General features: G+C 41.6%; 1 protein-coding gene across 1 annotated transcript; it reads left to right on the top strand.

Annotated features, from left to right (window-relative positions):
• The first annotated feature begins 9 nt into the window (after positions 1-9).
• Positions 10-7,176, top strand: abce1 (ATP-binding cassette, sub-family E (OABP), member 1). The gene is given in 16 exon segments (XM_073875631.1): positions 10-164; positions 2,411-2,578; positions 2,682-2,767; positions 2,845-2,942; positions 3,028-3,296; positions 3,434-3,511; positions 3,596-3,782; positions 3,881-4,002; positions 4,201-4,422; positions 4,508-4,567; positions 4,868-4,926; positions 5,003-5,113; positions 5,198-5,340; positions 5,425-5,547; positions 6,469-6,580; positions 6,686-7,176. Coding segments are annotated over 15 exon segments (1,821 nt in total). The 5' UTR covers positions 10-164; positions 2,411-2,475; the 3' UTR covers positions 6,734-7,176.
• Positions 7,177-18,155: the final 10,979 nt, after the last annotated feature.

The raw sequence follows: 18,155 nt of genomic DNA on the forward strand, positions 1-18,155 counted from the left end.
GTGTCGTCGCGTTCCTTTAGCGTCACGTTTTCAGGCGCCATCTTTGCTACCGGTGTAGTCTCGTGCGCGGTGCAAAGATAGCACGCGCTGTTCGTTTTTCACCGAGAACGAAGACTTTGCGCGCTTATTAACGCTTTGCAGTGCGCTATTCGCGTCGCCGAGAGGTGAGCGGCGTTTTTATTGTTGTTTATAATAATGTATTAGATATTTATAGACGTTTGACGGACTAATAGCAAAACAGCTGTATGCGCGAAAGGCCTTCTCGTTTTCATTGAAATGTGTCCGTTATCCACCAATATTAAAATGGCAGTTTGGTTGAAGTGTTCAGTAATTATACAGTAATAACAGTAATTTGAGAGAGATTAGGTACAATTGTGTGGTGATTTTAAAGAAAATGACATGGGAATATTGAGGTAAACCCTTGCGTCATCACTGTATCGCTCGCGTGGTGGATTCATGACGCGAGCGCGCTTACACATGCTTCGAAAGAACAGATGTGGCAGTTTTGGTAGCTGTATTGTTATGAAACGGATCCGGGTGTAATTTGGGGTCTGTAATGTGATGGGGTGTTCAGTAGGGAGTGGTCTGCTTTTATTAAATTACTTACGGTTGTCCATGTGGCGTAGTGATTAAAGATTTGATTGGTTAGAAGTGAAAGGTGTCATGTTCCAGTCTAATCAGGATCACCATATAGATTTCTCCAGAGGGACTAATTGGTGAATGCGTCATCTTAACTCTAAATTACAATGAAAAAATATGAGGTTTGTTGATGTATTGTGGCTTCATGCTTCTGTCACGTGGGTTCTGCTCCTCACTTTGGGCAACATCATTCATCTAGAGAGAGCCGTGACCTGTCTGTCTGAAAGCGGGCAGATAGATGATAAAATATCCTTCATCTGATCTGTTGAGGTGGACCGGTGTGGTTTTGACTGATTCAGAGTCAGTCAGTCAGAGTGTGACAGCTGGTGTCAACTGTATCTCATTGTCTTACATCTGGGTACTGGCTGGGTATGTTAACTACTGATAGACAGATATGTTTTGCCGCTTTAAAGATTATCATACTTGTCCAAAAGCTGTTTGTGATGGCTGTTTCTGCTATACCAGCAGTCTTGTCATCAATAATGAACATTTTAGTTTTAGACATTTTTGAGGAAAAATGTAAAAAATGAATAATACATTTTTAGCAATTTTGCAGGTCTTACTTTACTGTTAAAAGGGTTAGTTCACCCCAAAATGCCAATTTGATCATAAATCACTTACGCCTCTGTATCGTGTAAGTCATTTGATTGTCTTCAGAACACATTTTTAGATATTTTAGATGAAAACTGCGAGGTTTGTGTCTGTCCCATAGAAAACAAAACAAAGTTCACGAGCAGACTATTGCGCATGCTGATGGTGTGACCTGCTGACATAGTCGCCAACGTACAGACACAAAATACGGTGGCAAGTAATTTGTGCACTAATGCTGCGTTTACACCAACCCCGTTTCAGGCGTCAAAATCGCGTCTACCGCGCCTAGTTTGCAGCTTGAACAGTTTGAATGCATTTGCTAGTGTAGTGCGAAGTAGACACGCAGAGAAAGCAAGCATTATGGACTTAAACACTTTTTCTAAGGGTCTTTATAACGTGTTCTGAAACGAGTTTATTAAAAGCATCATACCGCAATACATATCGCTATCGCAAGAGGCTGCAATGTATATCGCAAAATGGATTTTAGGGCATATCGCCCATACCTACGTGCATCAATGCGTATTCACATTGACTTAACATTGAAATCACTCGTGCTTCACGCCTCTACCGCGGTTGGTGTAAATGCAGCATTATACGGTCTGTTTAAGTATTGTTTGCATAATGGCTTGAATAAAAAAGGAAAAATAAACAAAAATGTTGGCAACTATGTCAGCAGGTTACGTCAGCAGCATGCACCATAGTCTGCTCGTGAACGCGCACTAAACAGACAAGGAGGAGATGAAATTGTTTTGCCGATGTCTTTCATTCTTTTCTGGGGAAATAATTGTAAATCAAACTAGAGTCTATGGGACAGTCACAAGCCTTCTGGTTTTCATTAAAAATATCTAAAATGAAGACAATCAGAGGACTTGGTGGTTTAGAACGACACAGGGGTAAGTGATTTAGGATCAAATTGTCATTTGTGGGTGAACTAACCATTTAAGCCATGATATTGCTCCTATCTGTGGACATTAGGAAAATATTTCAGTTCTTTGCTAGGAAGAAAATTTAAAGACAAGACCTTGCCTGAAGTGTGGACCCTACAGAAATGTTTTGCTGCTGTATGAGTCATGCCTGTAATTGTTTTTATGTCTGTGTATTAATGTCTACAGTGCATTGCTGGCTGATGATGTGTGTCGTAATGTCTTGGACAATAATCCCTGCCTCTCTTTGTCTTTAGTGAGGTCCAGACCTCCTCTGTTCCTGTAGATTTGCGTCACCTGCGTGTGACATCAAACCAACCAGATGGCTGACAAAAACACCAGAATCGCTATTGTGAACCATGACAAATGTAAACCCAAGAAATGCCGTCAGGAGTGCAAGAAGAGCTGCCCTGTGGTGCGCATGGGTACGAATCACACACCGATTTTCTCATTGAAAAGATTAAAGGGAGTTTTAAAGAGGGTTTAGTAGCTGTTGGCTCACTCACCTGTACGCTTGTGCTTTCTCAGGTAAACTGTGTATTGAGGTCTCTCCTCAGAGTAAAATCGTTTGGATCTCTGAATCTCTCTGCATCGGCTGTGGTATCTGCATCAAGGTATTTCAGTTAGGTTGTCTTTTTTTTGGTACATTTTTCTGTATGCATCATGATTTTAACTTGATTATTGTTTTAAGAAATGTCCATTTGGCGCTCTGTCAATCGTAAACCTGCCAAGCAACTTGGAGAAGGAAACCACTCACAGATATTGTGCCAACTCCTTCAAACTTCACAGGTACAAACATGCACCTCTGATTCATCTCTACCTTTCTTATACTTCTGTATGTCGTCTAATCTAAAGGAGGATTTGTGTCTGTCAGGTTGCCCATCCCTCGTCCAGGAGAGGTGCTGGGGCTCGTGGGTACCAATGGTATTGGAAAGTCCACGGCTCTTAAGATTCTGGCTGGAAAGCAGAAGCCAAATCTCGGTAGATTTGACGCTCCCCCTGACTGGCAGGAGATCTTGACGTATTTCCGTGGCTCTGAGCTGCAGAATTACTTCACCAAGATTCTGGAAGATGATCTGAAGGCCATCGTGAAACCACAGTATGTTGATCAGATCCCCAAAACCGTTAAGGGGTCAGTATGAAGTTGCATTTTAGTGCTTCACAGTATCTTATTTTAATACATTGGGAGGTGGATGGCAATATAAAATTCAATTGGAAGATGCTTTAGCTTTTTTAGTCTTGACGTTTGTCTTTGTTTATTCTGTAGGGGTCAGTAGGAGCCATTCTGAGCAGGAAGGATGACACCAAATCAGAGGAGCTGGTGTGTGAACAGCTAGATCTGTGCACTTAGTCTTAAAGTGTTTCGCCTGCAAAATTGCGCTGAATCATGTCAGGAGTGATGCATGTTGATAATTACAGTGTTTTGTGCTCTGATTGGTCAGATCTGTTGCACTTGCGTGACCGTAATGTTGAGGATTTATCAGGAGGAGAGCTGCAGAGATTCGCCTGTGCGGTTGTGTGCATTCAGAGAGCTGATATTTTCATGTTCGATGAGCCGTCCAGTTATCTCGACGTCAAACAGAGGCTGAGAGCTGCCATCACGATCCGCTCCCTCATCTCTCCAGACAGGTGCGAAAATACTTCAAGTTTGTCATGGTACCTGCTATGGTAAGGGCAAATTTCTTTTGAGTTACACAAGTGTGATAAGTCTGTGTGTGTTTGTGTAGGTACATCATAGTAGTGGAGCACGATCTGAGTGTGTTGGATTACCTGTCTGACTTCATTTGCTGTCTGTATGGAGTTCCCAGCGCTTATGGAGTGGTGACCATGCCCTTCAGCGTCAGAGAAGGTACAATTTACACAGACACACAATCTTTGTCTCATTTTGGGGCATCATAGTAAGTGGTCTACATAGTGACCTGCCCAGACTACCAATTTAGGCATTATAGTGAGCTGCCTGTCTAGAAGAAATGTTCCTGGAGCACTTATAAATTAGACTTTGTTACCATAAGGTTGGGTTTACACCAGAACATTCGCTGTGTTTCAGGAATTAATATTTTCTTGGACGGTTACGTGCCGACGGAGAATTTGCGCTTCAGAGAGACGTCGCTGGTGTTTAAGGTGGCAGAGACGGCCGCTGAGGAGGAAGTGAAGAAACTTTGTCGTTATCAGTACCCCGACATGAAGAAGAGCATGGGAGAGTTCTCGCTCCGCATCACTGAAGGAGAGTTTACAGATTCTGAGATCATGGTCATGCTGGGAGAGAACGGTGAGAAGAAAGATGATGATGATGATAAAGGTCAGAGTTAAAGAAGTCACACAGTGTTGATAAGAGAGGACTTTTCTTTTTACAGGAACTGGGAAGACAACATTTATCAGAATGCTCGCTGGAGGCCTTAAACCAGACGGAGGAGGTAAAATTCAGCTTTACATGCATGCGCTGATCTAGCCAAGCTCTTGTGTATCAAAATGTCATTACTTTCTAAATGGAACTCATGCATTCTTTGTGTGGATAATATTCATTATGATTAAGCTCCACAATCTTTTGAATGTGGCACATTGTTGTCGATAATCAGGACTTCTGACTGATAAAACATCATACATATTACAGCAAATATTTATTGACATTTCTTTCACCGTGAGGAAGGGAAACGGTGTTGAACACATATATAGTTTCTGTAGATGTCCTGCTGTAACCCAACATGTGTCTTCAGGTGAAGTGCCCATCCTGAACGTCAGCTACAAACCACAGAAGATCAGCCCTAAGTTTAAAGTGAGTTTAAACTCTTGAATCTTCTTTAAGTTGTTTCATACACACACATATACTCATTGTGTGTGTTTTTTTACAGGGCAGCGTACGAGCTCTGCTGCACGATAAGATCAGAGATGCGTACACGCATCCACAGTTTGTCACTGATGTCATGAAGCCCATGCAGATAGAGAGCATCATCGACCAGGACGTGAGTCTGCGCTACACATATCAACACACATGCTGATTTCAAACACATGTACACTATACTGACAGTCTGTGTTTGTGTGTGTAGGTTCAAAATCTGTCTGGTGGTGAGTTGCAGCGTGTGGCTCTGGCTCTGTGTTTAGGGAAACCAGCAGATGTGTATTTGATCGATGAGCCCTCTGCTTACTTGGACTCTGAGCAGCGTCTGATGGCTGCCAGAGTTATCAAACGGTAACGCATCTGTAAAGTAACACTCAGATTCAACTTCTGATATGGGAGGGGCTTGTCATTATAACATTGTGTCCTTCTGCGCAGATTCATTCTCCACGCAAAGAAGACCGCTTTTGTGGTGGAGCACGACTTTATCATGGCTACTTACCTGGCGGACCGAGTCATTGTGTTCGACGGCAATCCCTCCAAAAGCACCGTCGCCAATGCGTATGTTCTTGCCATTTTATTTCATCATTTTTCAATGATCAGGGTTCCCACAGGTCCTTGAAAGTTTGTGCATGTGGGGAAAAAGTTCAAGGCCCTGGAAAGTTTTTGAAAATATAGATACAGGTCATTGAAAGTGCTTGAATCTATTTTATGCAAGAAGTTTTCTGGAAAAAAAAATCCATATTATTCTGTGTATTGTAGGATAATATCATACAATTCTAGACTTTTTAAGCACACGTGCTAAACTGTTCGCTTTAAATGCTCATATCTTCTGTATGTGAATGTTGATTCATACCAAAATGCTTTTTTGTTTTTTTTTGTTTGACACATGAAAAAGTCTCAGGTTACGCTGCGTCTCTCTTGTCATACTTCCTGCGTCCCTGTAACACCGTCTTTGGCAATATTTCAGATAGCGATATACTTCCTGACTCCCGCGTCACCCTGTCTTTGTCGTTAAGCTTCATCATTGGTTGAATTTTGATATACACATTCAGACGCACTTACCCCTGGAGGCGTCCCCAAAGTGTCACCACAATGACGCAGCGCGAGTTCCCTCAAAAGGGAACTGTAACAATGTATCTTTAAAGGTAACACGATGTAACCTTGATCTCACTTGAAATGTGTTTCCACATTTAGTCCTTGAATTTGAGGTTATTGGAGCTGGAAAGTCCTTGAAAGGTCCTTAAATTTGAAGTTAACTAAGTTGTGGGAACCCTGAGTGATGCATATTGTTGATAATAATTACATTATTGACTCGTATGAGAACTGCTGTCTGATTAATGAAACAAGTGTGTGATAGTTCCTTCTGTATACTCTGTGTTTGGTTTTTCATTTATATCCAAGTAAATTTTGTGTTTTCTCTCCTCTTTGAATACGTGCATGATGTTGCATCCGACACTGACATTGATGTGATGTCATCAGTCCTCAGAACCTGTTGGCTGGCATGAATAAGTTTTTATCTCAGCTCGGGATTACATTCAGAAGGGACCCCAACAACTTCAGACCAAGAATTAACAAACTCAATTCCATCAAGGTAAATGAAATGCTTAAAGACGGCAAGCTCGTGAGATATTGCGGCACAGCCAGTGAATGAAGTTGCTTGTGTTCAATATTAAAACCCGCTTTCTCTTCTCTTCAGGATGTGGAACAGAAGAAGAGCGGTAACTACTTCTTCCTGGATGACTGAAGATCCCATTTCACAGAATTCCAGAAATCGCCCCATCCCACAGGGCAGCCGTTTAATATGACATCAAACACCAGTAGCTGTTGGGACCGCAGACTGAGAATTCTGTCTGATCTATCAAGCATCATCATCATCATCATCACTGCCCTGTGGGTCCACATCAAATATACAAATCTGTTCCTCTTCACTTTGTGTCACTGGTGTGATTCAGCAAACAGGGTCCTCTTTGGTTATAGACGGATTATATGAGATGAAAGCCATGTTTGTGATATTAAAGAGAAGAGAGAATTTAAGAATGAAACCTGTTCATGTAGGTTTCTGGGTGAATTATTGCCATCATTAACACAAAGGTTCTTTCTGGTCACAAAGTTGTGTGAAAGAATTTGGACATCCCAAACATGCACCCCTGTATATTTTGAATAAAATATTTTAATCATGTTACACAATGAGTTACATCGTCATATTAAACAACAGATTGGCTTTTGTGTTCAAGAGTCTCAAGATACAACTTAAGCTGTTCGCTATTAAAACAACACACTACTTAGGGTTGGAAACTTTCCATGGGAATTAACGGTAATATTTGGGACTTAATGGAAATAAACTGGGAATTTGAACAAATTGCAGAGTTGACTACTGGGGTCGTTAAAAAAAATCTTGCGGCATAATTTTGCTTTAAATAAAAAGATTTAATGCAATTTCTACCCTGCACATATATCACTGCTTACTAGAATGATTTCTTATAGAGTTTTGATTAAATAAATTCAGGCTTGATGAGCGAAAGTATTGGGATTCTTTGATGAATAAAAGTAAAAGAACAGATTTATTTAAAATAAAAATCTTTTGTAACTACAGACTACCGTTAAAAAGTTTGAGGTCATTTTTTTTAAACTTCATTTTTAAAATTTGTTTACCTTGTATGCATTATGACCAAACAAAATGTTAATTTATGTTTGTATATGATATAGTTTATATAAATTCTCAAATAATCCCAGTTAAACTTCCAATCTGGAATATTTCCAAAATTCCACAGATTAAGTTACCATGGAAAGTTTACACAAATTTACCGAAAACTTTCCACCCCTTTGCAACCCTAACACTACCAGCTACACAAAACACTGTTCTCCATCAAAGGCTTATGAGCCCCAGTCGTGTTGTTATGTTGGCTTGAGAAAGCCAACATACTGTTGTTGCACTTAAACTTATTATTATTATGTTGGCTTGAGAAAGCCAACATACTGTTGTTGCACTTAAACTTATTATTATTATTAAGTTGGCTTGTGAAAGCCAACTTATTGAAATGCTATTTAAACTTATTATTATTAGTGGTGCTTGCATTTATGCAAGGCATCACTATTACTATTGCTCATACTTATTCTTATTATTCTTATTCTGGACACTTTTTTCGGCGCGTAACTCGTCCCGCACAGTTTGTCATAGACCCATGAAAGATGGCTCAAAATGACCGGTTTATTGAGGAGAGGTGTGCTATGACTTTTATAAGGGATCGGGTGCAGGATTTTCGAAAGGGGGGCAAAAAACCACCCGAAAAATCCCATTGACTTAACATTGCGCCCAACTTTGACGGGTCATAGCTCAGCTCGAGGATTTGGTAGAAACTTGTGGGTTACAACATTTGAAGAGGGTGGTAGACTCTGTAAGAACATACATCACAATGGGGTGAAAGTTGTACCCCTGGGGTGTAGGAGGCGCCCAAATGTGCCCCATTGACTTATAATGGGTCAGGGAACATGCCCATATAAGGGAATAAGAATTTTCCTGATGGGATATCTTCGAATTACAGTGTCGTAGAATCAAGGGGGTGGGCTCATTTTACTCGGGCATCCAATCAGTCTCTCAGGATCATCTCAGATCTATTAAGCCACGCCCCTAGCAACAATTTTGGGCACCCTAGCAACATCTCCCATAGACTGCCATTATAAAATGCCCAGATGGATATCTTTGCACCACAGTGTCATAGAGACATGGGGGTTGGCTCATTTTACTCAGGCATCCAATCAGTCTCTCAGGATCCTTAAAGACTTACTAAGCCACGCCCCTAGCAACCACTTTTGAGCACCCTAGCAACATAAAATTCAAACAGTTATATCTCGGCATCAGAACATCGTAGAGACACAGGGGTTGGACCGTTTTACTTGTGACTTGGCGTGTAACAATTGGGCACATCATTGGCCACTCCCAAGCCACGCCCCTAGCAACCAAATTTGAGCACCCTAGCAACCGAATAAACAAAGCCTTATATCTCCGCATCAGAACATCGTAGAGACACGGGGGTTGGACCGTTTGACTTGTGACTAGGAAGGTTATCACTAGTGGATGCCATTTTTTTCCCTAGCAACCAAATACAGTACCCTAGCAACAGAGTAAACAAAGCCTTATATCTCCGCATCAGAACATCGTAGAGACAAGGGGATTGGACCGTTTGACTCATGACTCGGGGGTTATCACTAGTGGATGCCATTTTTTTCCCTAGCAACCAAATACAGTACCCTAGCAACAGAGTAAACAAAGCCTTATATCTCCGCATCAGAACATCGTAGAGACACGGGGGTTGGACCGTTTGACTCATGACTCGGAGGGTAATCACTAGTGGATGCCATTTTTTTCCCTAGCAACCAAATACAGTACCCTAGCAACAGAGTAAACAAAGCCTTATATCTCCGCATCAGAACATCGTAAAGACACGGGGGTTGGACCGTTTGACTCATGACTCAGAGGGTAATCACTAGTGGATGCCATTTTTTTCCCTAGCAACCAAATACAGCTCCCTAGCAACAGAGTAAACAAAGCCTTATATCTCCGCATCAGAACATCGTAGAGACACGGGGGTTGGACCGTTTGACTTGTGACTCGGAGGGTAATCACTAGTGGATGCCATTTTTCCCCTAGCAACCAAATACAGCTCCCTAGCAACAGAGTAAACAAAGCCTTATATCTCCGCATCAGAACATCGTAGAGACAAGGGGGTTGGACTGTTTGACTCATGACTCAGAGGGTAATCACTAGTGGATGGCAATTTTTTCCCTAGCAACCAAATACAGTACCCTAGCAACCGGATAAACACAGCCTTATATCTCCGCATCAGAACATCGTAGAGACATGGGGGTTGGACCATTTGACTCGTGACTCTGCGGGTAATCACTAGTGGATGCCATTTTTTCCCTAGCAACCAAATACAGTACCCTTGCAACAGAGTAAACAAAGCCTTATATCTCTACATCAGAACATCGTTGAAACACGGGGGTTGGACCGTTTGACTTGTGACTCGGAGGGTAATCACTAGTGGATGCCATTTTTTCCCTAGCAACCAAATACACTACCCTAGCAACAGAGTAAACAAAGCCTTATATCTCCGCATCAGAACATCGTAGAGACACGGGGGTTGGACCGTTTGACTCGTGACTCGGAGGGTAATCACTAGTGGATGGCATTTTTTCCCTAGCAACCAAATACAATACCCTAGAAACCGGATAAACATAGCCTTATATCTCCGCATCAGAACATCGTAGAGACATGGGAGTTGGATCGTTTTACTTTTGGCTTGGAGTATAATCATTTATGGTCCCCAGAATTTTGCCACGGCAAGCACCACTCACATTTTCTTCAGGAAATGTACCTATCTAGTTATTATTATTCTTCTTTTTCTGGACACTTTTTTCGGCGCGTAACTCGTCCCGCACGCTTTGTCGTAGACCCATGAAATAGGGCTCAAATCGACCGGCTTATTGAGGAGAGGTGTGCTATGACTTTTATAAGCGATCGGGTGCAGGATTTCCGAAAGGGGGGCGAAAAACCACCCGAAAAATCCCATTGACTTAACATTGCGCCCAACTTTGACGAGTCATAGCTCCGCTCGAGAATTTTGTAGAAACATGTGGGTTACAACATTTGAAGAGGGTGTTAGGCTCTGTAAGAACATGGATCACAATGGGGTGTAAGTTGTACCCCTGGGGTGTAAGAGGTGCCCAAAAGTGCCCCATTGACTTATAATGGGGCAGGAAACACGCCCATATAAGGGAATAAAACCGTTCCAGATGGGATATCTTTGCTTTACAGTGTCGTAGAGATACGTGGGTGGGCTCATTTTACTCGGGCATCCAATCAGTCTCTCAGAATCATCCCACAGCTATTAAGCCACGCCCCTAGCAACAATTTTGGGCACCCTAGCAACATCTCCCATAGACTGCCATTATAAAATGCCAGGATGGATATCTTTGCAGCACAGTGTCATAGAGCCTTGGGGGTGGGCTCATTTTACCCAGACATCCAATCAGTCTCTCAGGATCCTAATTGAGGTATTAAGCCACGCCCCTAGCAACCACTTTTGAGCACCCTAGCAACATAACATTTAAACAGTTATATCTCGACATCAGAACATCGTAGAGACACGGGGGTTGGACCGTTTTACTTGTGACTCGGAGTGTAATAACTGGCCACATCATTGGCCACTCCCAAGCCACGCCCCTAGCAACCAAATATGAGCACCCTAGCAACCGAATAAACAAAGCCTTATATCTCTGGATCCGAACATCATAGAGACATGGGGTTTGGGTCTTTGGGTCATGTTAGCTTCATGCTAGCTTAATGCTAAGTCATACTAGCTTCATGCTAGTTTCATGCTAGCTTAATGCTAATTTCATAATAAATCTTGCTAACTTCACGTTAAATCATGCTAGCTTCATGCTAACTTCATGTTAACTTCTTGCTAATCATGCTAACATCATGCTAGCTTCATGTTAATCATGCTAACATCATGCTATCTTTATGCTAATCATTCTAACATCATGCTAACTTCATGCTAATCATGCTAAAATCATGCTAACATCATGCTAGCTTCATGCTAATCATGCTAGCTTCATGCTAATCATGTTAGCTTCATGCTAGCTTCATGCTAATCATGCTAACTTCATGTTAATCATGCTAACATCATGCTAACATCATGCTAGCTTCATGCTAATCATGCTAGCTTCATGCTAATCATGTTAGCTTCATGCTAGCTTCATGCTAATCATGCTAGCTTCATGCTAATCATGTTAGCTTCATGCTAGCTTCATGCTAATCATGCTAGCTTCATGTTAGCTTCATGCTAGCTTCATGCTAACATAATGCTAATCATGCTAACATCATGCTAATCATGCTAGCTTCATGCTAATCATGTTAGCTTCATGCTAGCTTCATGCTAATCATGCTAGCTTCATGTTAGCTTCATGCTAACTTCATGCTAACATAATGCTAATCATGCTAACATCATGCTAATCATGCTAGCTTCATGCTAATCATGCTAGCTTCATGCTAATCATGTTAGCTTCATGCTAGCTTCATGCTAATCATGCTAGCTTCATGCTAGCTTCATGCTAATCATGTTAGCTTCATGCTAGCTTCATGCTAGCTTCATGCTAATCATGTTAGCTTCATGCTAGCTTCATGCTAATCATGCTAACTTCATGCTAATCATGTTAGCTTCATGCTAATCATGCTAGCTTCATGCTAGCTTCATGCTAACTTCATGCTAATCATGCTAACTTCATGCTAATCATGCTAACATAATGCTAATCATGCTAACATCATGCTAATCATGCTAGCTTCATGATAATCATGCTAGCTTCATGCTAATCATGTTAGCTTCATGCTAGCTTCATGTTAACTTCATGCTAATCATGCTAACATCATGCCAACTTCCTGATAATCATGCTAACATCATGCTAATCATATTAACATCATGTTAGCTTCATGATAATGATGTTCGCTTTATGCTAGCTTCATGCTAATCATGTTAACATCATACTACCTTCACGTTAATTATGCTAACATCATGCTAACTTCATTGTAATCATACTACCTTCAATAAACAAAGCCTTATATCTCCACATCAGAACATCGTAGAGACACGGGGGTTGGACCGTTTGACTCGTGACTCGGAGTATAATCATACATTGCCCCCAGAATTTTGCCACGGCAAGCACCACTTCACATTTTCTTCAGGAAATGTACCTATCTAGTTATTATTATTATTATTATTCTTCTGATCCAAAATTTTCCAATTCTAACTCCTCCTAGAGCTTTAACTCTACATACTCCAAACTCAGGTCAGACCTTCAGTCTGATCTGACTCGAGTTGCTATATCTTTTCTAACTGATGGGACCTTCCGAATTCCTAAACGGGGCGCTCAAAGACCCCAAAATTCCCATTGACTTAACATTGAGACAAACTTTGACGGGTCATAGCTGCGAGTGAGAAACTTGTAGAAACTTGTGACTTACCACATCTAAGGAGTCTGACAGGCTGTGTAAGAACATACATCACAATGGGGTGTAAGCTGTACCCCTGGGGTGTAAGGGGCCCCCAAAATCTCCCATTGACTTATAATGGGGCAGGAAACATGCCCATATAAGGGAATAAAAGCGTCCCAAATGGAATATCTTCACTTTAGAGTGTCGTAGAGACATGGGGGTAGGCTCATTTTACTCAGTCATCCAATCAGTCTCTCAGGGTTGTCCCAGAGCTATTAAGCCACGCCCCTAGCAACAATTTTGGGTACCCTAGCAACATCTCCCATAGACTACCATTATATAAAGCCAAGATGGATATCTTTGCACCAGAGTGTCATAGAGACATGGGTGTGGGCTCATTTTACTCAGGCATCCAATCAGTCTCTTAGGATTCTTATTGAGGTATTAAGCCACACCCCTAGCAACCAAATATGAGCACCCTAGCAACATAATAAACAAAGCCTTATATCTCTGGATCTGAACATCATAGAGACATGGGGGTTGGGTCTTTGGGTCATGTTAGCTTAATGCTAGCTTCATGCTAAGTCATACTTGCTTCATGCTAGTTTCATGCTAGCTTTATGCTAATTTCATAATAAATCTTGCTAACTTCATGTTAAATCATGCTAGCTTCATGCTAGTTCATGTTAGCAACATGGTAGCTTCATGCTAATTCATGTTAGCTTTATGTTAATTTCATGCTAATTCGTATTAACATCATGCTAGCTTCATGCTAATTCATGTTAGCATCATGCTAGCTTCATGTTAATTCATGTTAGCATCATGCTAGCTTCATGCTAATTCATGTTAGCATCATGCTAGCTTCATGCTAATTCATGTTAACATCATGCTAGCTTCATGCTAATTCATGTTAGCATCATGCTAGCTTCATGCTAATTCATATCAGCATCATGCTATCTTTATGTTAATTCATGTTAGCATCATGTTAACATCATGCTAGCTTCATGCTAATTCGTATTAGCATCATGCTACCTTCATGCTAATTCGTATTAGCGTTATGCTAGCTTCATGCTAATTCGTATTAGCATCATGGTAGCTTCATGTTAATTCATGTTAGCATCATGCTAGCTTCATGCTAATTCATGTTAGCATCATGCTAGCTTCATGCTAATTCATGTTAGCATCATGTTAACATCATTCTAGCTTCATGCTAATTCGTATTAGCATCATGCTAGCTTCATGCTAATTCATGTTAGCATCATGCTAGCTTCATGCTAATTCATGTTAGCATCATGTTAACATCATGCTAGCTTCATGCTAATTCGTATTAGCGTCATGCTAGCTTCATGCTAATTCATATTAGCATCATGCTAGCTTCATGCTAATTCATGTTAGCATAATGCTAGCTTCATGCTAATTCATGTTAGCATCATGCTAGCTTCATGCTAATTCATGTTAGCCTCATGCTAGCTTCATGCTAATTCATGTTAGCATCATGGTAGCATCATGCTAATTCATGTTAGCCTCATGCTAATTCATGTTAGCCTCATGCTAATTCATGTTAGCATCATGTTAGCTTCATGCTAATTCATGTTAGCATCATGTTAACATCATGCTAGCTTCATGCTAATTCGTATTAGCACCATGCTAGCTTCATGCTAATTCGTATTAGCACCATGCTAGCTTCATGCTAATTCGTATTAGCGTCATGCTAGCTTCATGCTAATTTGTATTAGCACCATGCTAGCTTCATGCTAATTCGTATTAGCGTCATGCTAGCTTCATATTAATTTGTATTAGCATCATGTTAGCTTCATGCTAATTCGTATTAGCACCATGCTAGCTTCATGCTAATTCGTATTAGCGTCATGATAGCTTCATGCTAATTTGTATTAGCATCATGCTAGCTTCATGCTAATTCATGTTAGCATCATGCTAGCTTCATGTTAATTCATGTTATCATCATGCTAGCATCATGCTAATTCATGTTAGCTTCATGCTAATTAATGTTAGCATCATTCTAATTAATGTTAGCATCATGCTAATTTATGTTAGCATCATGCTAGCTTCATGATAATTCATGTTAACATCATGTTAGCTTCATGTTAATTCATGTTAGCTTCATGTTAACATAATGCTAGCTTCATGCTAATCATGCTAGCATCATTCTAACGTCATGTTACATCTTGTTAGCTTCATGTTAAATCATGCTAGCTAAATTGTGCTAGCTTTATGCTAAATCATGCTAGCTTGATGTTAAATTATCATGTTAGCTTCATGTTAAACCATGCTAGCTTCATGCTAACTCATGCTAGCTTATGTTTGCTTCATGCTAAATCAAGCTAGCTGTTTTAAACTTTCAGGCCAGGCTTTCTCAAGCCAACTTAAAGTTTGTCTTCAAACTTTACTATCTAGTTATTATTCTTTTTCTTCTGAGACCAAAATTTCTAACTCTAACTCCTCCTAGAGCTTTTAAGCTACAGCCACCAAACTTTGCACAGACCTTCAGTCTGATCTGAGGAGGTGTGCTATATCTTTTCTAAGGGATCGGACTTACGGTTCTCCTAAACCGTCCGATCAAACATCCCAAAAAAGTCCCATAGACTTACATTCATAGAATGTTTAGGCTGAGTGTTTATTTTCAAATTCTAACTGTCAACTCTCACTCATACAAATACATTACATCATCTCTCAACCTCTCTCAGTCTATCTCTGTCTCACAAAACTCACTCAATAGCACAGACAAACAAAACTACACACACACACACACACACAACCACACAGACACACAATCACACACAACTACACACAGACACACAACTACACACAGACACACAATTACACACACAAACACAAAATTATATATATAACATACTGTCACAAAAACAGACATGCACACATACATACACACACACACACACACACACACACACACACACACACACACAATCACACACAGACACACAACCACACACAGACACACAACTACACACAGACACACAATTACACACACAAACACAAAATTATATATAACATACTGTCACAAAAACACAGACATGCACACACACACACACACACACACACACACACACACACAATCACAATCACACACAGACACAGACACAAAACCACACACAACTACACACAGACACACAATTACACACACAAACACAAAATTATATATAACATACGTCCACAAAAACACAGACTCACACACGCACACACACACACACACACACACACACACACACACACACACACAACCACACACAACCACACGCACACACAGACACACAACCACAAAATTACACACACAAACACAATATTACACACCCAATCATACTCACACAAACACACACATAAATGTCCCAACTGCCCTAAATGCCCCATCTGCCCCATTCTGCCCCAAATGCCTCAAATAACCTAACCGCCCCATTTTGCCCCATTTGCCCCAACTGGCCAATTCTGCTCCAAATGCCTCATCTGCCCTAAATGCCCCATCTGCCCCAAATGCCCCGTCTGCCCCAACTACCCAATTCTGCCCCAAATGCCCCAACTACCCTAAATGCCCCATCTGCCCCAAACACCCAATTCTGCCCCAACTGCCCTAAATGCCCCATCTGCCCCAAATGCCCCGTTTGCCCCAACTACCCAATTCTGCCCCACAGCCCCATTCTGCCCCAACTGCCCTAAATGCCCCAACTGCCCTAAATGCCCCATCTGCCCCATTCTGCCCTAAATGCCCCAACTGCCCTAAATGCCCTAAATGCCCCAACTGCCCTAAATGCCCCATCTGCCCTAAATGCCCCATTCTGCCCCAAATGCCCCAACTGCCCTAAATGCCCCAACTGCCCTAAATGCCCCATCTGCCCTAAATGCCCCATCTGCCCTATTCTGCCCAAACTGCCCTAAATGCCTCAAATGCCCCAACTGCCTCATCTGCCCCATTCTGCCCTAAATGCCCCATCTGCCCTAAATGCCCCATCTGCCCCATTCTGCCCTAAATGCCCCAACTGCCCTAACTGCCCCAACTGCCCTAAATGCCCCATCTGCCCTAAATGCCCCATTCTGCTCCAAATGCCCCAACTGCCCTAAATGCCCCAACTGCCCTAAATGCCCCATCTGCCCTAAATGCCCCATCTGCCCTATTCTGCCCAAACTGCCCTAAATGCCTCAAATGCCCCAACTGCCTCATCTGCCCCATTCTGCCCTAAATGCCCCATCTGCCCTAAATGCCCCATCTGCCCTAAATGCCCCATTCTGCCCAAATTGCCCTAAATGCCTCAAATGCCTCAACTGCCTCATCTGCCCCATTCTGCCCCAACTGCTCTAAATGCCCCAACTGCTCTAAATGCCCCATCTGCCCCAAGTGCCCCGTCTGCCCCAATTATCCAATTCTACCCCAAATGCCCCAACTACCCTAAATCCCCCATCTGCCACAAATGCCCCATTCTGCCCCAACTGCCCAATTCTGCCCCAACTAACCCATCTGCCCCAACTAACTTAACTGCCCCAACTGCAGCTCCATCTATTACTCTCAGACTAGGCTTTCTCAAGCCAACATAAAGTTTGTTCACAAACTTTAACCTCATCTAGTTATTCTTTTTCTTCTGAGACCAAAATTTCTAACTCTAACTCCTCCTAGAGCTTTTAAGCTACAGCCACCAAACTTTGCACAGACCTTCAGTCTGATCTGAGGAGGTGTGCTATATCTTTTCTAAGGGATCTGACTTACGGTTCTCCTAAACCGTCCGATCAAACATCCCAAAAAAGTCCCATAGACTTACATTCATAGAATGTTTAGGCTGAGTGTTTATTTTCAAATTCTAACTGTCAACTCTCACTCATACAAATACATTACATCATCTCTCAACCTCTCTCAGTCTATCTCTGTCTCACAAAACTCACTCAATAGCACAGACAAACAAAACTACACACACACACACACACACACAACCACACAGACACACAATCACACACAACTACACACAGACACACAACTACACACAGACACACAATTACACACACAAACACAAAATTATATATATAACATACTGTCACAAAAACAGACATGCACACATACATACACACACACACACACACACACACACACAATCACACACAGACACACAACCACACACAGACACACAACTACACACAGACACACAATTACACA

The sequence above is a fragment of the Misgurnus anguillicaudatus genome, chromosome 13 (assembly GCF_027580225.2).
Source record: "Misgurnus anguillicaudatus chromosome 13, ASM2758022v2, whole genome shotgun sequence".
In the NCBI taxonomy this organism is placed as follows: Eukaryota; Metazoa; Chordata; class Actinopteri; order Cypriniformes; family Cobitidae; genus Misgurnus; species Misgurnus anguillicaudatus.